The following is a 23,764-nucleotide window of genomic DNA, read 5'->3' as shown; positions in this document are numbered from 1 at the left end:
TGTAATGTATCTATTCAAATAACGCTGTATTTAGCCATCACAAATGACAAATATAGTCAAATGCCAAATGATATATCAGCAACCTGGAAAGATATTCTCACCATAGCCAAATGATAATTTTCTTTCATATGTCAAATGCATTCATCGTATGATGAAGCCGTGAAAAAGAATCTATTAATCTAATACCCTGCTAACAAAAGACCCTCAACCACCCATATCTATATGCCAATGTCTGGTGAAAAGAAAAAATATATCACCCACTGTGGACATAATAATTTCTTCAATTTCTGGGTCTTCGGGAAGAATATCGCCCTTGAAATGTTACTTGCATTTGCTTTCTTTTCTATATGCACACAAAAGATAAATTCGAGCAACCATGTGCATAGTTTGCCATTCTTGTACCCATGCGTTAACCGTCTCCTAGCAAAACTTAAGGGCTTAATACTTGTGCAGGCCAGACCCAAGCTTAAGAGAAACAAAACTTCCTGATGCACAAAACATGTCGAAAGCGACTCCAAAAGATATCGGCTTAGGTATCTGTATCATGACATTCTAGATCCTCTAGGCTCTAACTTTGATATCTGCCAGTGAATTGGATGTTCTGTATGGAGTGTAATGAATTGGATGCGTAAGAGCTTTTTGAAAGAAGTATTTAATAGATGAATTATGTATGTTTAGGAAAGATTGTTTAGTTAGAATTATGTTAAATCCATGATTAAATTGCAGGTGGCTTTGGCTAATAAAAAGAGTAAATAAATCATTTTCATTCTGAGTTTTACAAAATCAATGGTATTCTTTGAGATCCTCTTAAGAGAATTAAAAGGAAATTTAGTTTATATAATCATATTCTTTGTATGAGAAAATCCTAGTTATTTGATTAATAAAAATTAATCACAGTAGCTTACTACTCATATAAGGCTACAAATCTCATACTAAAGAAATCAAGTTACAGATGCAAATGAAGTGAAACTGATATATATCCTTAAAGCTAAATCTCTTTCTATTTTTGTAACATAATTTGCCACTTTGAAACAACATCCATAACTATATAAAGATGCATTGCATGATCTCTCATATGTTCTTACAACATTGTGTATTACTAAATTTTGCATATTGAAAAAACTTACCTACACTAATCTGTTAAGGAAGAAAGAGGATTATCTTAATTATGAAATTGATCATTTTTCCTTTTGTGACTAGCACCTATTTTGTATTTCAATTAGGAAATTGATCATTTTTCATTTTGTGACTATCACCTATTTTGTTTGAAAATATAATAAAAAATAGAAAGGGCGAAGATGTTAATATGAAGATATAGTTAAGAACTCTAAATCTGTACAAGATCCCATTTGCCTCACTACAATTTCACAAGCCTATAATTAACTTCTAATAACTAGTCATATATAATCATACATTAATACTGAAAGAATAATTAACTTCTAATAACTAGTCATATATAATCATACATTAATACTGAAAGAAATGTTATATATTTTGTGATTAGAAGCACATATCAGATATTTTGGTAAGATTTTACAATTTCTACAACAATCAACTAATATAAAAGGATAGCAAATATATCCCTAGAGGTTTATTTCACTATCCCCTAAAATTCTTAGTTTACCATGGAGATACCAAAAATTAGCATGGAGCAAATATATCCATAGAGATTTATAGTGGTCCATATAAGCAATAGCTCAACATAAATACCCTTATAAAAAAAAAGATAAATTCTTTCTTAAGAGAAATTTGTATATAACTAACTAATATCACCTAAATATTATATGCAAGTGAAAATTGTTATAATCTACACTATTTTAGTACATATTTATAGTCTACACTATCATAGTAAATATTTATAATCTACACTATCATAGTACATATTTATACAAAAAAAATGTGATATCATCTTTGTGAAGTAAGGAATTCATTGACGTGATACAACTCAATCAATCTCATCAAATATTCATGTGTACAGAAGTGAAATCCTCCTTGGTTCAAATAATTCATGCATAGAAGGGATCCCATACCCTAAGGACATGAATCCTACTTTATCCTTATACATATGTATGAAAAACATCTAATTTTATTTATTCCGCAAGTCATTTCTTCTAATATGGTAACACAACCATAAAAAAGATATATTCCTTTTGAAACCGTTAAGTTTCCATCTCCATCAATAAATTTTTCTCTAGAATGTTATGTTGGATAATATCTCTAAAATGTCATTATGGATGAATAACACAAGCTTTATCACACTCAAAATTAGTGGCCACAAATATTTTCCACTTCAATAATTTCCCTCTACATTGGGAATAATTCCCATAAAAAATTGAATATTGCCGTGTATACATCTATTGTTTATTCAATCACCTCCATAATGATATACACTCATTGTAAACTCCCAACAATCAATGACCTTAACTAGAATTAATAAACAACCTCAGGCTCAATTTTTCATTTGGTGGTGTAAGAGAAATCACGGATAGGTGAGGTACTTGAATCAAGTTACAGATGCAAATAAAGAAGTGAAACTAATATATGTGGGGCAATATGCCTTGTAATCTAGTACATGTAGAAATAGTATTAAATTTTGAAATAGGGTAATACTATAACAATACAAACCTTATATAACAAGTCACTCTATGCTCTATCTCCAATATTATAATATCATATTCCTATATACATAATATTTCATCCTTCCTAATATAGGTTTAACAAAAAATGGATGGTGTTACTTTAGTTATCTGGAGAGCCCAATGGGATTAAAGCACATTTTGGCCAGGGAGAGGGTAAATTTCTCCCTGGATGAAATGGTGAACTATTCAAAGTTGTAGCAGTGTTGGCAATTTCTCCTTTTTAAATTCTATGAGCACCAAAAAATTTACAATTCAAACTACTCGTCTGAATCCCTACAATGTGATTAGTAGGATGCTAATTACCTGGCTGATTAGGATGATCTGTAAGCTGTCGAGTTGGCAGGTTGTACATGTGGCTATCGTAAATCTAAAAGACCTAGTTGGTTGTACGTGATAGTCCTTTCCTTGCCAACTGATGATTTTAAAAGATGGTGAAATCATTTATGGGAAAGGTTTTCTAGGATACTTGCGAAGGAGAAGAATATTGTGCCTGAGACTAAGGAGATGACCACTAATCTTGAGGAAGCCTTTAACTTGGAGGGAATAGAGGAAATAACTAATGAGGATTCAAAGGACAAAGAGTTTCAGGTTGAACAAGAGGAACAAGAAGAATAGTACAAAAAGGAGATGGAAGAAGAGAGCGAGTTTGAGGATGACTCGAAGGATTCCGACTAGAATTCATAGCCTTCAACTCCTCAAGAGGATGTGGAGATGGTGCTCTGTTCACTGGATTTTCCATCAGAAAAAGAAAGTAGCAAAAAATTAGAGGATCAAGTTATGGAGCTTAAAGAGAGAGTCTTGAACTTGAAAGAGAGTCTTGAACTTGAAAGAGAAAACTAATGACTACACTTCAGCGTTTTGATAAAATATGTAAGGTTTTTGGCTCACTTTGCACTATCATGGATGGTATCATGGGGAAGGATACTATGGGGGTTGTGTTAGGACATACCAAGGTAAATAAGAAAGCAAGGAAGATGGAAAAGGAAGGGAAGATGGACAAGGATGGTGAAGATAGGGAGGATAATCAAGAGGATACCTGGGTGAGTCAGGTTAACAGGGTTCAGTAAAATTGGAGTATGATCAACAATAAGTAAAGTGTTATGTTAAACACCGTTCTTAGGATAGTAGATGATGGAGTTAGTATATATGGTAGCATGGGGCATGCATGACACTTAAATAAGAGTTTTATGAAGATTAGTTAAAGTTTTTAGTATTGCTGATACTCATATTACTTTTATTATGCTCAGAAGGTGGTGATTAGTCATTATTAGTATGTTTAGTTATAGAGTCATGTTAAATTTTTATTACTTCTAAGGAACAACGGGTTGGGATTTTTTGACTGGAAGTTTGATACTAGCTCCTTTGTTTTTGAGTATATAAACAGGGAGACAACCATGAACCAAGAACAATAGATAATTACATAGTTAAATCTTCAAGCAAAGAACATCCACCCAGAGACCAAAAAAAAACCAGAGCCCACCCTTCAAAAATAATAAAAAAAATTCATAGTTTTGCAGCTATTTCTGCACATCCTAACTAACCTCTAGCTTCTAGACTTATTATCCCACATATAAATATTATCAGTAAGCGTACTACTCAAGGTTTTAACAATAAAATCAATAGAGAGCATATTACTAAAAGTCTTATCAGTCCTATCGTAATAAAAGTTAACATTAAAGGGTATGCATACCCAACACAACATCCTTAGTATTAACATAAGCAAAAAGGAAAAAAAAACTAGAACCCAAAGAGTAGCTAATCCTTCTTAAATAGATTCTAGTCCCGCTGGAGTCTCCCGAGATTGTATTCCCAAGTATCCATCTTCTCCTCATCATCGCCCACAATTTGTTCCATCTGGCCCTGCTTCACCATCTTCTTCTTGTTCTTTTTAATTCTCTCCTAACCAGAAATCATGCCCAGAACAACATTCTTCATAACCCCATCCATAATGCAACAAAGAGAGTATAAGGCATCACACAGGTTTTGCATTTTTCAGGTTTTCTTCCTCGTTCTTTATCTCGAGAGTAGCAACTCTCCCCTTAAGGTCCAGTAAATTCTCATATAAATTATTGTGTTGATGATAATGTACCACCGACAGGGGGGTGAATTAGTGGTTCCTAAATTTTTTACCTTTTAAAATAAGCCTTGAGTACCGGTTAACAACCTAAACACTAAATAATCAAACTGGTAAAGATAGGAGTGGATATCAATAGAACCAAACACACAAATGTGTAACCCACAACACCAGATGTGTGAGGAAAACCCAATATGGGGAAAAAAATGGTGAGAATTGTTGTTAGAGTATACTGCTCCAATCCAGCCTCACAATGAAGCAACATATTACAATGATTTAGGGAACCAACCCAAGGAGCACCAACCCTTGCACCAAGCACCAACTTGGTGTAATATAATGAAATACAATTTAAATACAATGATAGCACCTAGTTGTAAATGAGTTCTACAACACTTGGTCAATGGATTTCTGTCGGTTAACAACCTCCTCTTCTTCACTGGTTCTAACACTGTCAAATATAAGATTACTCTCTCTGATCACTCACCAGTTACTACCAGCCTTTCTTCTCTCCCTCAGCCTCACACTTCATTGTGTCACTCTTGGATGACTTCCTAACCAATCACTCCTTACCAGTATGCTTGACTGTCAAGACTGTAACAATTTATCGGTTACTTTGTCTCTACCGGTTAGACCCTCTCACCAGTTTAGCCTGCTAACACACACTGTAACTCTCTGAGAAATAACCCTAAGGAAAATAGTCTTTCTTTTTTCTAAGGCTCTCTTTCCTCTCACAACTTGCATCTAGCATCAACTAATTTCAGTCTGAAGTTGATATATTTATCTTTTAGGGTTCCCACCACAAGCACCATTTAAACGATGTCATGTTACGTTTTACCTTCACCAACTCAATCCATATCAAATCTGATCGGATCTTCTTTTCTGGAATGATGATTTGCATCACACAAAATAGAACTACCATCTCCTCTCTTTTTAATGTGCGTTTTCTATTTTTGGATGATTACGCCATGCTTTAATGTGTTGCTCTTTCAAACGCCTTAATGGCTCGGTTGTTTCATTCGGGAAATAAGTACAAAGATCATATTGTCTTGCAAGGTCAGCTCAATCACCTTACCTCCTTGTCTTTCCTCAAGCCACAACATTCTCTAATCTTCCCATGATTTTCGGGTTCTTCATTAATGTCGACCTTCTTGTTGACTACTACATGGATGTGTACTTTACCAACCTCTGCATGCTCTCCACCTGGTTTCCACCTATCAACCTTGTTGACATCCACCTATGCTTGGTTTTCTATGTCGGTATGGCATCATCTTTAGTCTACTATGTTGATTAAACATCCTTTAATGACCAAGACAAACTACCAGTTTAACTCAACTTACCGATATAACCTAACTTCACCGGTGGACCTTCTTACCTGCTGACCTCTTCTCTGTCGGTAGATCAACTTTTCCTTCCATCAAATGTGTTGGTCCTATTTACTGGTAACATTAAAATTCTCTATGTTTACCAATTCACATCCTTTTGTTCTTCTTTTCTTGATTTCTTTGCCTTGCCAGTGGTCTTGCTTGACCAGTAGATGATGCATTTCATGTGTACCAATAACATGCCTTTCTATCTTCTTATACACATATGGATTGACATCATCATGTCTTACTTCACCCATACCAGTCACAACTACTTACTCACCGGTGACCATGCCATACCGGTTGACATCAATGACAACCTAATGCCAACAATGCCAACAATCTTCCCCTTTGGAATTGATGTCAACTCATTGTAAGTCTTCACAACTGGTAGATTTATCCCCCTTTGACACAATGACAAAGGTTCAAGGTACTTCATTCTCCCCCTTTGATTCATACTTATCTCCCCCTTAGTCAAATCTTCTCTTAGTGATTACAGCCAATACTAAGACATACAACCCTGAAATTTCCCTAGGTCATCATGTGGTTCAAGAGATATAGATATTGCTATGAACTTTCCCCAAACCATATATCTCCTTACAAACTTCAGTGCTTGAGGTAGGTGATACAACTCCCAACTTGAGTCTTAAGTACTCAAAAGTTCTTACTGGTAATAGTTTGGTGAAGATGTCTGCCACTTGTTCTCCTATAGGGACATATTCCATCTTTACTTCCTATCCTTCAACCTTCTCTCTGAGAAAATTATACCTGGTGGCTATATGCTTCATCCTTAAATGCAACACCGAATTATTTGATATGTTGATGGTACTTAAATTATCACTCCGGATGGGAATAGGATCAGATATGTCCATCTGTATGTCCTTGAGGGCTTGCTTCATCTAAAGAACCTAAGAGCATCATGTAGTAGCAGCAATGTACTATGCTTTAGCAATTGATAGGGAGATCGAATCTTTCTTCTTGATATACCATAAGACCATCCGGTCACCTAGGAAGAATGCACCACCACTTGTTTTCTTCTGGTCATCAATGCAACCTACCCAATCAGCATTAGTATATACTTCCAAGATGAATTCCCCTTGTTTAGAGTACCATAATCCATAATTGAGAGTCCCTTGCAGGTACCTAAAATTTTTGCTTACGATAGTCATATGTGACTTCTTAAGAGCTTCTTAGAATCTAGCCGCCATACACATTTCTTGTACTATATCCAGTCTAAAATCAGTAAGATACAATAAGCTACCTATCATGGATCTATACAATGTCTGATCCACCATCGATGATTCATCATTCTTACTTAATTTGCTTCCAGTCACCATGGGGTACTCACCGGTTTGCAGTCCTCCATTTGAAACTTCTTTAGCATATCCTTTGCATACTTGGTTTGTGAGATAAAGATTCCCTTATCTAGCTATGATATCTACAAACCAAGGAAGTATATCAATTCTCCAAGCATTGACATCTCAAATTCCGACTGCATCTTATCAGCAAAACCTTTGCAAAGAGTGTCCTTGTTGCCTCCAAAAATGATGTCATCTACATACACAACCACAATGATCATGTGATTTCCATCTTCCTTGATGTTGAGCTTATTGTCAGCACTACCCTTTTTGAATCATTTCTCCTTCAGATACTGATCTAGCCTTGAATACCATGCTCTAGGAGCCTTCTTTAAACCATAGAGGGATTTCTTCAATCGGCACACAAAGATTTCATCGTCATGTAACAAGAAACCCTTCTGGTTTCTCCATGTACACTTCTTCAAAATTTCCATTGAGGAAGGAAGATTTTACATCTATTTGATATACCTTATAACCCTTGTAGGCTGAAAAAGATAGAAACATCCTTATTGCTTCTAATCTAGCTACCGGTGCAAATGTTTCTTCAAAATCAATGCCCTCTACTTGAGACTAACCCTTGAACACAAGTCTAGCTTTATGCCTAACAATTTTACCTTCTTCATTTATCTTGTTCCCTTAAACCCATTTGGTTCGAATGTTGTTCTTGTGTTCCGGTATAGGGACTATTTCCCAAGTCTTGTTCTTCTTAATCTGTTGCAACTCTTCTTCCATGGCATCCATCCATTTCAAACTTTTGTTGGCCTCATTGAATGTTTTATGTTCTACTTCAGTCATAAGGCATGAATTGACTTGTTCATCATTCCGGGCAAGTCTTCTCCTAGTCTACACACCATCACTCTTATTACCTAAAATTTTCTCTTTTGGGTGGTGGTTTATCTACACATACCGGTTAGGTATATTTTTTGATGCTTCTTTCAGTTCATTGTCTAATTGAGCTTCTTTACCTTCATCACCAGAATCATCATACCGGTTCACATGTGCTTGTCTTCCTTTGTGCATATCCTCATTAACTCTTACATGCACACTCTTAATGACTCTTCTAAGTAGTATTTTATTGTAGCATTTATAGGCCTTATTGTTAGTTGAGTAACCAAGGAAGATTCCTTCATCGCTCCTAGAATAAAAACTACCTAAACCATCCATATCTCTCTTGATAAAACACTTGCTTCCACATACCTTGAAGTACTTGATTAATGGTTTCTAGTCATACTACAACTCATAATGTGTCATTCTATTGTTTGTTCTTAGTTTAACCCAATTCAAGGTATATACAGTAGTATGAACCGCTTCCTTACAATACATGTCCGACAGACTTGCCTCATTTAACATGGCTATGGATATCTCTTTGAATGTCTTGTTCTTCCTTTCTACCACACCATTTTGTTGCGGTGTCCTAGGGGTTGAGTATTACCTTCTCATTCCATGTCTTTCACAGTAATCTTCAAACTCATTTGATGTGACTTCTCCACCCCGGTCTGATCTTAGGTAGTTCAGCTTGCACCCACTTTCCTTCTCTACCATCTTCTGAAAGATCTTGAATTTGTCAAATGCTTGTGATTAATCTTGTAGGAAAGTGACCCATGTCATTCTTGAATAGTCATCAATGAAGAGCATAAAATATCTTTTACCGGCAAGAGCTCTCATCCTAGTCGGACCACATAGATCTATATGTACCAGTTCAAGTGGTCTTGAAGTGTTGTGTTCTTTTGTCTTGAAGCTCACCTTAGTCTAATTCCCTTTCACACATTCATCACAAAATGTGCTTACTGGTTTGATGATGAGTGGTATATTTCTCACACAGCCCCTTTTGCTTACTCCAACTAGATTATCAAAATTAATGTGGCCTAATCTTCTATGCCACAACCAACTTTCATCCAGTTGTCCCAACATGCATTGGGATTCAAAATATTCTTTCAAATTGTATACATTACTGTCACTCCTCTTACCTTCGGTAACAATCTAACCGATACTCTCCTTCTTTATCTAGCAGTTGGTAGAATAAAAGGTGAATTTATAACATTTGACTCACACTTAGCAAATTGTGCTTTAGGCCTTCCACATAATACACATCATGTGCTTTCAGTTTTCCATCAATATTTAGAGTGCCTTTTCCCTTTATATTGATAGATGAGTTGTCTCCAAACCTTACTGAGCCATCATTCCAGTCTTCAAGTTTGATAAATTATTTTTATGACCGGTCATGTGGTTGGAACAACCACTATCTACATAGATTTCTTCTTTTAGCATGTAGGGCATTCTGCACTATTAGACTTTACTTTCTTTGTTCTTTTCTTTCTCCACCCAAACCAGTTGAATTTCCTTCTTCTGATCGGCTGCAATTTTGTTCTCCATTTTGACTACTGGTTCCTGATCAAGATCTGCCCTCTTCTGCTTGATTTTCCTATTCTTACAAAGCTTTTCGATATGTCCAAACTCTTGATAGTTATAGCATTTCACATTTAGATTGAAAGATGAATCTTTGAAACTATTATAGGACACTGGTTTACTCTTCCTACATTCAAAACTCCTATGACCAAATCCATTGCACTGATAACAAACAACATTCACATCCTAGGGTGTATTAAATGGATTTATACATTCATAACTCATACTAGGCTTATTTGTTAATCTACAATCAGCTAACCTATGTCCAAATTTGTTACACAAGTAATAATAACCATGAAAGTTTGGAAAATACCGGTTAGGTTGCCTTGGTCCTGCAAACGTTTGCCTCATTGGGGGTCTTCCTTTCATGTTGTTGACTCTAGTAAATCCTTTATGATCAACTCTTGCATTTCTCCTAAGATTTGTATTCCATTACACTGAGTGTGGTCTCCAATTCATTGATTGTGTATACCGATTTGTGTGATGGTTTCTAACAACTTCTGCATTAGTCTTCTTATCAGTATCCTTTCTCACTGTGAATGTTTTTTTTCTTCACCTTCACTAGAAGAAGTTAACTATATCTCCTTACCAAATATATCTTTGATGTTTAAACTTTGTCCTTCTTCAAATCCTAAGCCACCAGTATCTTTAGATTGTCTCTTCTTTCTCAACATCTTGTCTAAGGCTTCTGTGCTACCCTCATATTTTCTCCTCATTTTCAGTTCATCCTTACTCTCTTCAAGCTCTTTTCTGAGCTTCACTATTTCTGCTTCTAGATCTTGATGCTCCTTTTTCTTCTTCATCAGATCAAAGGATGTAACTTCACATATCCTCTTGGCTTCTTCCAACTAGAGTTTTAAGTCAGAGATAACTTGATTGGACTCATCTTGGGATTTCTTCAAGAGACCTTGTTCTTTTTCTGCAAGAAGCTTGACCTTCTTGAGTTTTCTTCTTGTCTTACTTAACTCCTTAAGAGAACTTATGAGCTCACCTTCTAGATCTACTTCGGGTTCAATGTCGTTTTCTTCCTCATCTTCTCCAACTGGTTCATCTTGTGCCATAAAGAGATTAACTTCTCTTTCATTCTCACAATAGTCATCTTTTGATGTACTTTCTTCATTCGTGGCATCATCCTCAATAATATATAGGTTGTTCTTCTTTCGGTAGCCTCTTCTTCCTTTCCGGTAGACATTCCTTTCTTTTTATTTATCGGTAGATCTTCCAAAACTTCTTGGCTCATCTCCACCGATTTCATTATAAGGATATTTTTCAGCAAAGTGTCCAACTTTACCACAGTCGAAGCATTTGAGTGGTAACTTTCCTTTATACTTTCCAGATCCTCTCTAGAGATTTCTGATAAATTTTTCTACCTCTGCATCTGAATCTTAACTGGATCCTTTATGAGCAACCTCTTCCTTTCCCTTTTTGATGGAGTTGAAAGATGCCTCTTTCATTGAGGATGCTTCCCTAGTTGTCCTCATTTCATCGGCAGTTAGAGAGCCAAATATCTCATCCATTCTAAATGTTTTAAGATCACTGGCTTCCTCTATGGCAGAAACCTTAGTATCATACTTAGATGTGAGAGATCTAAGTACCTTCTTGACAATAATCTCATCAACAATTTCTTCTCCAAGTCCTTTGATGGTGTTCACAGTTCCATCTACTTTGTGAAGGTAGTCTGCAATATTTTCTTCATCTTTCATCTTGATGCCTTCAAGCTGACCTCTTAGTGATTGTAGCTTAGCTTCTTTGACTTTGGCATCTCCTTCAAATAACCTCTATAAATTATCCCATCTCTTTTGCGGATGCACAGTGGATGACCTTGACAAACTCATTATCCGACAACCCGCTTAGGATAACATATTTAACCTTTGCATTTTTCTCATACTCCTTCTTAGCATCCAGATCTGTAGGAAGAACACTAGGGATAGTATAACCATTCTTGACAGACATCCACACATCAAAACCAAGAGAGGAAATATAGGTCTCCATTCTTCTACTCTAGAAGGCTTAGTTAGATCCATCAAACATGGGAGCTTTTGAGGAGGCGAACTCATTTCTTGCCATTGTGTTCCTTGACGAGAATCTACCCAAGCTAGAGAAATCTTTATTCAACGGGGAATCTAGGCTCTGATACCAATTTTTGAACACAATGTACCACTAAGAGGGGAATGAATCAGTGGTTCCTCAAATATTTTCCTTTTAAACTAAGCCTTGAGGACCAGTTAACAACCTAAACACTAAATGATAAAACCGGTAAGATAGGACTGGATATCAAAAGAGCCAAACACATAAATGCATAATCCACAACACCAGATGTATGAGGAAAACCTAATATGGGAAGAACCTCGATGAGAAATGTTGTTGGAGTCTACTGCTCCAATCTAGCGTCACAATGAAACAACATATTACAATGATTTAGGGCACCAACCCAAGGTGCACCAACCCCTTACTAATTTAGGGCACCAACCTGAGGAACACCAACCCCTGCACCAAGCACCAACTCTATGTAATATAATGAAATACAATTTTGATAGAGTGATAGCACCTAGTTTCAAATGAGTTTTGCAACACCTGATCAATGGATTTCTATAGGTTAACAACCTGCTCTTCTTCACTAGTTCTCACACTGTCGGTTATCAGATTACTTTCTCTGATCACTCACCAGTTACTCCCAGCCTTTCTTATCTCTCTCTCAATATCATACTTCACTGTGTCACTCTTGGATGCCTTCCTAACCAATCAGTCCTTACTAATATGCTTGACTACTAAGACTGTAACAATTTACTAGTTACGCTGTCTCTACCAGTTAGACCCTCTCACTGATTTAGTCTACTAACAGACACTGTAACTCTCTGAGAAATAACTCTAAGGCAAATAGTCTTTATTTTTTCTCAAGCTCTATTTCCTCTCATAGCTCACATCTACCATCAACTAGTTTTAGTCTTGAGTTGACATATTTATCTTTTAGGGTTCCCATCACAAGAAGCATTCATACATTGTCCTGTTAGGTTTCACCTTCAACAAATCAATTTGTATCAAACCTGATCAGATCTTCTTTTCTATAATGATCATCTACATCACACAAAATAGCACCACAATCTCCTCACTTTTCAATGTTTGTTTTCTATTTTTGGATGACTACGACATTATTTTCTACGTTTCTCTGTCAAATGCCATTAATGGCTTGGCTGTTTCCTTCTGAAAATGGGTACAAAGATCAGATTGTCTTGCAAGGTCAGTTCAATCACCTTGCTACCTTGTCTTTCCTTGATCAGCAACATTCTATAATCTTCCCATGATTTTTGGGTTCTTCATTAATGTCGACCTGCTTGTTGACTACTACATCGACGAGTACTTCATCAACCTCTGCGTTCTTGCCACCTAGTTTCCACCTATCAATCTTGTTGACATCCACCTATGCTTGGTTTTCTATGTTGGTATGGTATCATATTTAGTCTGCAATGTCAATTAGACATCCTTCACCAACAAAGACAAACTATCGATTCAACTCACCTTACTGGTATAACCTAATTTCATAGGTGGACCTTCTTACCTGCTAACCTCTTCTTTGTCAGTAGATAAAGTTGGCCTTCCATCAAACATGTTGGTCCCATTTACTGGTAGAATTAAACTTCTCCATGTATACTGATTCACATCCTTGTATTTTTCTTTGCTTGCTTTCTTTGCGTTGCCAGTAGTCCTGCTTGACAGGTAGATGATTCATTTCGTGTGTACTGGTGACATGCCTTTTTGTCTACTTGCACACATATGGATTGACATCATCATGTCTTACTTCACCCATACTGGTCATAACTAATTACTCACCGATGAATATGCCATACCAGGTGATATCAATGACAATCTAATGCGAATAATGCCAACATATTATTGTTGTTTGTTTTAATAGGGAGTCTTGGGAATAGGGGAGCATCTCCTCATCACCCAAAAAATTAGGGACCTTCTAGGGCTTTGTTCTAGAGTATCTGAATGCTCCTCAGTCTCTCTAATCTCATCCCCTTCTTCCTCTTCTTCCATTTCCTCTTTGAAATTATCTTCAGGGTTGTCTTCCTCCTCCTGAAAATCCTCATCCTCAGAATTGTCAACAAAATTATCATCATCCTCCAAATCATAAATTTCCTCTAGATTTTTAATATTGGCCCTTTTATCATCTTTTTTGTTTTCCTCTTTTCTTTCCTTAGCCCGGAGCCTAGCCGACCTTCTTTCCCTAGAGCTGCTATCAATTTTTTCCCATTTCGAAGGTTTTCCCACCTCTTCATCCTAATTGTGCATTTCAAGGTCTATGGTTACACTTTTCCTAGCAGACTCTTTGCTAGTTTTTTTAGATTTAATCAGGGAATTCTTAGGGTTTTCAAGCTTTCCCTTATCAGGGTTCACATCTAGCAGAGAAAGCTCCAGGGATTCTCTATCCAGGAGAGAAAGGGTTTGTTTTCCTCTTTTCTCAGCAGAGGAGGTGGAGCCAAGTGAACACTGAGACATGGAGTCGACAAGAACAATCTTGGAGGACTTACCCAGATTTTTCTGAGAATTTCCTTCATTCCCAAGGGTAGGGGATAAACTATTAAGGTTGAGAGAGTGGTCCACAATGAACTTGTAAAGAAGATAGATAAGGCCCTGGTAGAGTGGGGGGTTGGCACCATTTTAAATGCAAGATTCTAAGGAAGAAAACATAAAGAAAGGCAAATTGATTTTCTCCCGATGCCTAATATGATTGAGAATAGGAAAATGATAATTGTGCACAATAGTGTATCTACCTTCAAGCGTAAAATACTTCATAACATAATAACTAACTATGGGGAATGGTTTAGGAAGAGCCAAGTGACCATACCCATTCTGAATTACCTCTGATTTGCCCCCTTTCTCAAAGAATTTTTTCATAAACCCTTTGTATCCACCACTATTACATCTTTCCACCCATTCACCAACATTCGACAGACCAGTGACCTTTGCGATGTAATCTGGCATCATAGTGAAGGAGATCCTCCTAATAGTCATAGCACCATCCTACCAAGAGTTGTAGAACCGCACTATCAAGGCCTTATTGTAACCCTTCAAACCCTGAAAGAAGGGGGTAAAACTAGCATTCTAAAACAACTCCCATATCTCCTCATTTTCATGAAACCCATCACAGTTTTTAGGCTCAATTCTCTTAAGAGGGCACCCCATGTCAGATATGGGATAAACAGAGTGTAGATTATCTCTATTAAAATGGTCCAAGAAACATCTCAGGTTCTTCACAATTACAGGAAAACATAAAGAAATATTTTTGGAAAGGTCAGTTTTTAACTTTTTCTCACTGTTTTCATCACATTTGTGATTTCCTTTCAAATAATTAAACTTTAAGGCTCTACAAAAATAAAAGATGCCACCTTTACTTTTAATAAAAACCCAATCTAAAGAGATCCATTTGAAATCATGAGCCTTAGTTCCCGTACCCACCTCTAGACCCTTCAATTCCATGTCATCTTCGTCATACATAATCTAGCTAGAAAAAAGAACATGTAAGCATAAAGCTCCAAATCACCCAAACCCTACTCATCATACTATAGGAAGTCATGTAAACAATTACTCAAAACCCGACCATTAAAACTCTTGTTGGCATCTACCCTTGTTTCCCTATTTACACTTAAGCCTTTCACGAGCCTAGATTTCTTTGAGCCCTTATAGCTTTCACTAAAAAAAAATTATCGCCAATCCTCATTTCTCAGAACCTGATTGGCAATAAGGTCGAGCGAAATATTTCCCTCCCTATATGTATGTTGAACCATAATATTCTAAAAGAGATTAAGGAGACTTTTATAATTGTTTATAATTCCACTGACCTTCCAGGGGGGGGAATTGGAGTTATTAAGACAGTCAATGATCAACCTTGAATTTCCTTCCAAGATTACATTCCCCATCAAGTTATGTTGAAGCCTAGAGAGGCCCATACAAGATGCCATAGGTTCAAATCTATTATTCCAGTCAATCTCGAAATTGGTCCCATATCCTTCAATCAACCTTCCCCCATGATCTTTGATTAAGCCACCCACCCTAGACAAACCAGGGTTACCTTTAGAGTAGCCATCAAATTTACATTTGATCCAACCTGAATTTGAAGGGAGCCAAGTGCAGTTTTTTCTTAGTAACAAGCTATTCTAGTTAAGATTCAAGAAGTTATGTTGAATACCTCATTCTTGTCTTAAGCATAGAGGTCCAGCAAAGTAAGTAAGACCTTAGAGATATTTGGGGAGCCTGCATTGACATCTTCTCTCCCCTGTTGTTTTATGATATTAGTGAGAACATTTCTATTTTTCCTTTCTTCTCTGAAAACTCTGTTATTCGGTTCCTTCCAGATGTTCCAAGCAAAAACTGGCGGAATTTGAAGCTATAGATTCTTAGCAATAGGGTGAGAGTAGGGGATCATAATCCATAAATCCATGAAGTTTCTAATGGTTTTAGGATGAATTCAATAAATTTTCAATTCCTTCATAATAGCATCCCAAACCTTGTGAGAAAAACTACAATGCAATAAAATATGATGTATACTTTCCATTTCCTTATAACAAAGCTCACATTTGTTAGCAAAGGAGCAGCCCCGCTTGTTGAGATTCCATTTAGAAGGAAAAAAAATTAGGGGTACAAACACATTGTTCTATCATTTTTAAGAATCTTCCTTTGAACCCAAATCTTCTAAGGACTTCAAATAGGAAATCCCAAGAAACCCTGCCATAGGCCTTAGAGATATCAAGTTTAAAAGCCATGACACATTTTTTTTTGTTCTCCATAGAGTGGATAAGTTCATGCACAAAAATTAAAACATCAAGAATGTGTCTCCCTTTCTCAAACCCTTTCTGATTACAAGAGATTAACTTATCATGAAGGGGTTTTCATCTATTCACAAGAACCTTGGAGAGGACCTTATAAACTATGTTACAAAGACTAATAGGTCTAAAGTCTTGGGTGGACACAACGTTCTCATGTTTATGGATTAAAGCTATGAAAGTAGCATTGATTTGTTTAAGGAGTTTACCTATTCTGAAGAAGTCCTTAACCTTATTGAACACATGAGCTCCCATGATATCCCAATGATCTTGGAAGAAGGCAAGGGGAAATCCATCTGGCCCAGGGCCTTACAAGAGGAAAATGAGAACAAAGCAATCTACACCTCTTGCATGGTGACCCTTTTAGTTAGCATAGATAAGTCCTCAACCTGGATAAAGTTCAAGGATAACATCCAAGAGGTTGTGGGAGTCCTAGAGACCACTTTGGCCATTAGTAGTGTTTAAGCTAAGGAAATCAATGAAAAGAGTAACCATTTCATCATCATCCTCCACCATAGTACCATCCTCTTTATGGAGTTTCCTTATTCTATTTCTACTTATGTTCTTCATAGTGTATTGGTGGAAGAACTTAGTGTTTTTAATCACCTTCATTTAGCCATTCTATCCTTGATTTCTATTTCTAGAACACCTCTTCCTTTGTGCTAAGAAGAAGCCATTGATTTCTCAAATCCATTTCCTCTTCGTACTTTTTCAAGTGTAGTCTTCTCTTCGATCTTAGTCTGAATCTTCCTTAGGTCATAAATAATCATCTTTTTTTGTTTAAATATATTTTCAAAGGAGTATTGGTTCCAACCCCTGACCTTGTCTTTAACAAAATTTAAGATTTTGACCAATTTGGTACATAGGAGTGCCCAAGACTGGAACATTCCACCACTGTTCCACCAACATTTTGAAATCAAGGTGATGAGATGATATCATCTCATACCTAAAAGGGTAATATTTGCAATCATAAGGGCCATCCATCACCAAAAGGATAGCATTATGATCAGACCCTGATCTAGGGAAGGAGCGAAGGGAAAAGGAATCAAATTTCTCCTAGTTAGTAGAGACTAACATCCTATCTAGCCTAACAAGAATCAAATGTTTCCCATGATTCTAGTTAGACGAAGTGAACTTAGAACGAATGAGGTTAATGTCCATCAAACTAGAGGAGGAGATGAAATCAACAAGATCAGTCATACTCTCTGAGTAGTCCTCACAACCACCAGCTTTCTCAGAAGGGTATAAAGGGGAGTTCAAATCTCCTGCAACCATCCACAAATCATTATTTTGATTTCCAATGAGACAATACAGAGTGGACCTAAGCCGATCTATAGAACACCTAGCATTAGGGGCATAAACATCAACAAGGTAGCATTGGAGATTGGTTCTAAGATCTTCCATTCTAGCAACCAAATTTTTTTTTCCAGAGTGAATCAACGAGCCTTCAAAAAAAGTAGGGTTCCAGACAGTGGCAATTCCCCTAAGAAGCACCATAAGAGTCACAACTTAGGAAGGAGGAGGCATCCCAAAAGGAGTTAGTAGCCTTTTGAAAATTCTCCTTATTCATTTTAGCCTCTTGAATCATCAAAATATCCACCTTTTGATCCATTAGCTTACATCCTAATATATGTTGTTTTATTGGGCTATTCAAACCCTGAACATTCCATGAGAGGACTTTCATAAAAACCAAAAACAGAAAAAATAAACTCTACCCACCTGAAGAGAGACAAACCCAGCACATTGGAAATTAAGTTTTCTTCTTTTTTATTTCTCGAAAGCCCTTCCAGGGTTGTCGGTTTCTCTACTACTACCTCTCATTATGCATCCTTCTATCTAGTGTCTCTCAAAGAAGGTCATTTAGCCTTATTGTTGTCTCCCACATCCACTTTTTTCTTCTTTTTGTTCTTAGTGGAAACCTGTGTCCACTCTTTGTCTTCCTTGTCATTTCAGTTAGTCATAATTTTGATTTCATTGATGGAGGGGTGGAAGAGAATCCCAGAATGTGTAGATTTTCCTTAAGGTTACCAAACCCTCCATGGTTTTACTTTTTAGGGGTTAACATCTTGTTTTCCTGATTAACATTCTCTTTGTTTTGGGAGAGGAAGTGATCTTTAACAACTATAAGTGATATTTCACTCAGACTAGCTTTCTCATTCTTCTCATGTCCTTCCTTCTGGCTCGAGTCAATGAACAACTCATTGTTCCCTGAAGTCTCCATGGCCAAGCGACAATCCTTTGGAGGATTCATAGGCGATGGAGGGACTGCAAACATCACCACAATCACAGAGAAGGATGATGTGTGGTCAAGTTTCTTCTTCTTATTCTTAGGCAAGTTATTTTCAATCTCCAGTTTGGAGGGACCATCCAACACCATTGGGAGATTTCTCTAAATGATTCTCAATCTTATTGATTTGTTCCTCTTCTAGAACCTCCATACTTTTAGGGCACAGTTGTTTATGGTTGTCATTTCTTCTACAGGCTGAACTAAGATGTCCAAAATGAACACAACTTTGGCAAAAGGCTTTGGAATTATCATACTCAATAGGTTGAACCCAAGAGCCCAACTTAGAGAGGAGGATAACCTTAGTAGGAAGCACTGAGTTGATAGCAATATTAACACAAACATGTGCAAATAATAAATAGGATTTGCATTGTGTAATACTATCAATAGCAAGGAACTTCCTTAAGGAGTTTGTAATCCCTTTGAGAATCTCCAAATTTCAGAACTCAAGCGGTAGCCCAAGCAAATGAATCCACGTAGGGGCCACAACACCAAGATCAGCCCAGGGATCAAGGTTAGGTTTCCATTTGCATAAGGAGATGAAGTTGTTATTCCCATAGGTCCAAGCCCCATCCGTGAGAATACTAGCCATATCCTATTGATTAGTGAAGCTAAAAAGGAAAAGGCCATTAGCCATATCACTGGAGGACACACTTCCTTTCAAATTCCATCTAGTAGAAACCCATTTTTCACCATGTCCAGAGGAGGATGAAACGCCATAAACTTTCCAACCAAGGAGAGACTTTCTTCAACATTAGCCAAGTTCACTAACATATCAGGTACCTCCACCTGATGCTCACTAACCACACATTTAGCTTGGGGAATAGGTCTGTCATAAGATTTCCCCATCTTCATAGGGCTTCCACCTTAGAGTTTCTCCACATAAGTCAAAGACTCAAGTTCTGCAAAAAGATCAAATTGGTACTGAGGAGAAGAAGGGCGATAGGGTGAATCTACCACTAGGGGGTCCTCCTAAAAAGTAGGGCAGTCACGTGGAACTAAGTTATGGAACCCAACTTGTTGGGAAGCCCAAAAAGGGCCCCCCTAGAGTCAGCCATAAAAAACAAAAAGGAGGCAAGCAACACACAAGGAACCCCTATGTGGAAGTGGCTAACAGAGGGCCACCATGAGAGATAACAAAGGGCCGCCATGAGAGCTAACATATCTTTCATGTTTTTAAGATTTTAATTATATGATGTTTTTTTCTCAAATAAATTGAGAAAAGGCCATTTATGCTAGCTCCTATGTTGGTGTACTCTAATTTTATTGTTTTATAGGTTTAGGGCCTTCTCCCTACTAATATAATCTAAAACATGTCATCCTTCCTTTACATGTTTCATCTTAAAAATATGAGAATAAGTTAAATAGTATGATTATCCTAAGTCATTATAAATATGATGTCAAGACAAATGATTTGGCCATCCATAGTTAATCCTCATAGTATTTATAGATTAATGGTACCTAAATCCCATCGCTGATCTATATTTTGAAATACCCAAGTGATTTTATTCCTTAATGTAATAAGTCCTCATTTTCTTTCACGTAACAACTTTACCTCATCTCATCTTCATATTATAGCTATTTTTCAACTAGAACATAAAGATAAGCATACTATGAAACATGATTACCAACTGACTACTACTATTAAATTATTATAGAAATAAATTATGTATCACTCCTTTAAGTAAACTATAACTTATGTTCCCATTGTATTCGCATCAACACCTAGGTCCATACGACATTATTTATTAATCCTTGAGCTAACAAAATATTCCAAATTGATAGGAAAATCAAACTATCCATAATTCATTGAACCAATATCATTAAAATATATTATCTCCAATGGATAGATTCAAAATTAAAAAATTTAATGCTTATACGCATCAAATTCAAAATTACATATCTAATTATCAATTTGATCTAGTAGCATGATCAAGAATATTAAAAAAGACGTGAAGATTAAGCATACAATTTGAATGAGGTATATCATGTTAATCAACATATTTAGTCAGCTAAGATAACTCATCATCTCTCTTATTTTACTCATGCTTTAATAAAGAATTGAATGGTCCTAGATAGGCTAGCTTGACTAACCATTTCATGGGTTTTATTGAAAGAAAAACAAAATCAATCCTGACATCAAAATTGATGATGATATGATTTACTCAAATAAACCAAACAATAATCAATAATTTTAAATTAATTCCAGATAATTAAAAAAATCACGAGTGAAAAACCTAATTAGCCATCATACCTCTCACAACACCTAGATATAGATATGTCAATAAATTTAGTGACTCTTCATTTTTTTCATTTTCTTTTCTAAGGACCTATGTTGTAGTACCATACTCTATGTGTAGCATTCAGAATATATTTCAAATAAAGGGAACGGATCATCATATGATACCTTATTCTTTGAAATCACCTTATTTGAAATCAATTCATTAGATTGTATATCATAAGTTATATATGCTCATCTATAGGATCACCCTTTTGGTTTAAAATCCATCATTCGTCATATTGCAAACTTTCTTCAATGCACACAAACCCATATATACACTTTTGGATACTTATGATATTTATCAAATTAAAAAGCTTCAATCTATGATCAAAAGCTCCAAAATACAAAGCCAAACACAGATTATTGTCTACCATGACATCCTGCCTTAGGCTTACCCGATCAAATGCTGAAGTTTAACATATAGTGTGTCAAAATTAGTAATGCTAAGGTCTGTTACCTGTGAAGTTAAAATGAAATGCATTCAGAGTTATGAAGAGAATGAGGCAACATGGTCTAAGACGTTGTTGAGATACATACCTTGGCGTGAACGGTGTGGAAAGCATTCCCATTAGTCACAGACGAAGCAGCGCTCACAACTTCAACTCTACACTCTTCCAACACCAGAAGAATATCGGACAAGGCGATCTGATTCTGGATCGAGTTTATATAGACCTGAAATGCAGCTGAACCAAATGAAATTATTTTAACTGATGGGAAACCCTCATCTGATTCTTGGAATTCCAGAGGCTTGGATATTTCAACGCCCTTAAAGCAAACAGCATGAGTTTTCTTCTTGTCTCTTTCCTTTGTTAGATCTTTGATCTGTTCCTCTAGATAACGAATGTAATTAGCGGCTTCCTCCACTTGGTCTGTTACTAAACGCTTTCCCTGCAGAATATCGATTCAAATTCAATTAAGATAGGGAAAAACCCATCAAATAAAACTATTTCAGCTCTGATATGAAATAGAATCATACCCGAATGGTTTTTTCCGGAAGTAGTAGCCACAGCTCTGAGTAGAGTGAGTTCATTTCTTTCCGCCGCTGCCTTTCAATCATTTTGTGAATGATCTGCTTGGTGGGTTGCGCGCCTGCCTTCTTCCCAACGTTACATGAACTGGGGTTACCAAAGCCATTTACTGGACACTCTTGAATATAACGTTCCAGAGATTTTTTGTAAGCTTGGTCTGGTTGAAATGAGATGGAACTGAAATTCATTGTATAGGGAAAATTGGTCATTAGGGTTGTTAGGTTTGAAGCCCAGGCTGACAAGGAGATTCGCTGCAGAAAGGATATATGATTAGGTACTTGACCTGGGTAGATCTGAAGTTAGATCTGCTGCAGAGAGGATATATACGATCAGATCTGAGACGAGAATCTCATGAGATATTACTAGCATAATCAAGCTGCAGACTGCAAAATCTGTACAAACTGATCTTGCACTGGGGCGAGATCTTCTCAACTAATAAGAAAACAAGACCCAAATCAATTTAGATCTTTGTGGTCTGGGGAGAGTGAAGGAAAAAGCACTCAATAATGCACTATATTAGAGTTCCATGAAATAGAAACGTGTGAAAGAAGAAATATTCCACTGCATGAGTAATGGCTACAGATGAATTGATTGGTCCAAAATCAATATTTAAATCTCTCTTGTGATTTAAACAGAATTTCTAACGATGGAATCCTATCTTTACCGTCTGCTATTTTTATTAATAATTTTACTTGAAGAGCTCTTTAGATTTCTAATTAAAAGGAAAAGGGTTCACCATGATTGGGTCTCCCAAAAGGATGATACATAATTAATACTTAATGGTATGTCGGTGGCCTAAAAGTAACCAGTCCACTTTTATTAGTAAGTCAGTAGCTTAAAAGTAACCAGTCCACTTTTATTAATTAAACGACGTTTGCATGATATGTGGAGGGGAAACGTCGTTTAGCTAATAAAAATGGACTGGTTACTTTTAATCTACTGACTTACCATTTAGTATTCATCATGAACAATCTTTAATTTGGAAGTTTTGTCCTCCAAATTAACAAACAGTTAGCAGTCTGTGACCTCATGCCTCCAGTTTATAAAACGCTCATCCCGTCACAATATTGGTCAGAAATTCGCTGTGCTGTTATGAGTTTTTATTTTGGGGAACGATCATTTAATTAATCCTCATCCCCAATTTAATTGAATTCACTAAACAATTTGATTAAATCATTCCTTTCATCTACTTATTAATAAATCTAAGGATTTATTTAATAGGTTCATTTCACCCCTTTGATTAATTAATTCCCTCCATCCACAATCATTTCTTCTAAATCCCCTAATTAATTAAAACAAGTTAAATTCATGAGTTGTTGAGATTAATCATCCTTTTCCTATTATTTGAATTTTTAAATTCAAATTCTCCTAACTTCTACCACTCCTAAACCTAACCAATTCCTAAACCAAACCCATTCTACCTACGCACATGTTCCCTTTCATCCAAAATCTTCTAGAACCTTTCTGACACTTGTCACTAAGTGTTCCCTTTCATCTAACTCCTTCTAG

At 36.4% G+C, this 23,764-nt stretch overlaps 1 protein-coding gene across 1 annotated transcript in view; it reads right to left on the bottom strand.

Moving 5' to 3' along the window:
* The window catches only part of LOC131027769 (transcription factor bHLH36), a 37,869-nt gene extending 15,065 nt beyond the window's left edge, over positions 1-22,804 (bottom strand). The window contains exons 1-2 of the mRNA XM_057957852.1: positions 22,204-22,804; positions 21,765-22,115 (exon numbers count right to left, since the gene is read on the bottom strand). Of these exons, the coding sequence (XP_057813835.1) occupies positions 21,765-22,115; positions 22,204-22,464 (612 nt within the window). The 5' untranslated portion in view covers positions 22,465-22,804. The remainder of the gene's footprint in view (positions 1-21,764; positions 22,116-22,203) is intronic.
* Between the last annotated feature and the right edge of the window lie 960 nt (positions 22,805-23,764).

This window comes from Cryptomeria japonica, chromosome 11 (assembly GCF_030272615.1).
Source record: "Cryptomeria japonica chromosome 11, Sugi_1.0, whole genome shotgun sequence".
In the NCBI taxonomy this organism is placed as follows: domain Eukaryota; kingdom Viridiplantae; phylum Streptophyta; class Pinopsida; order Cupressales; family Cupressaceae; genus Cryptomeria; species Cryptomeria japonica.
This window is presented reverse-complemented; position numbering and strand designations above follow the sequence as displayed.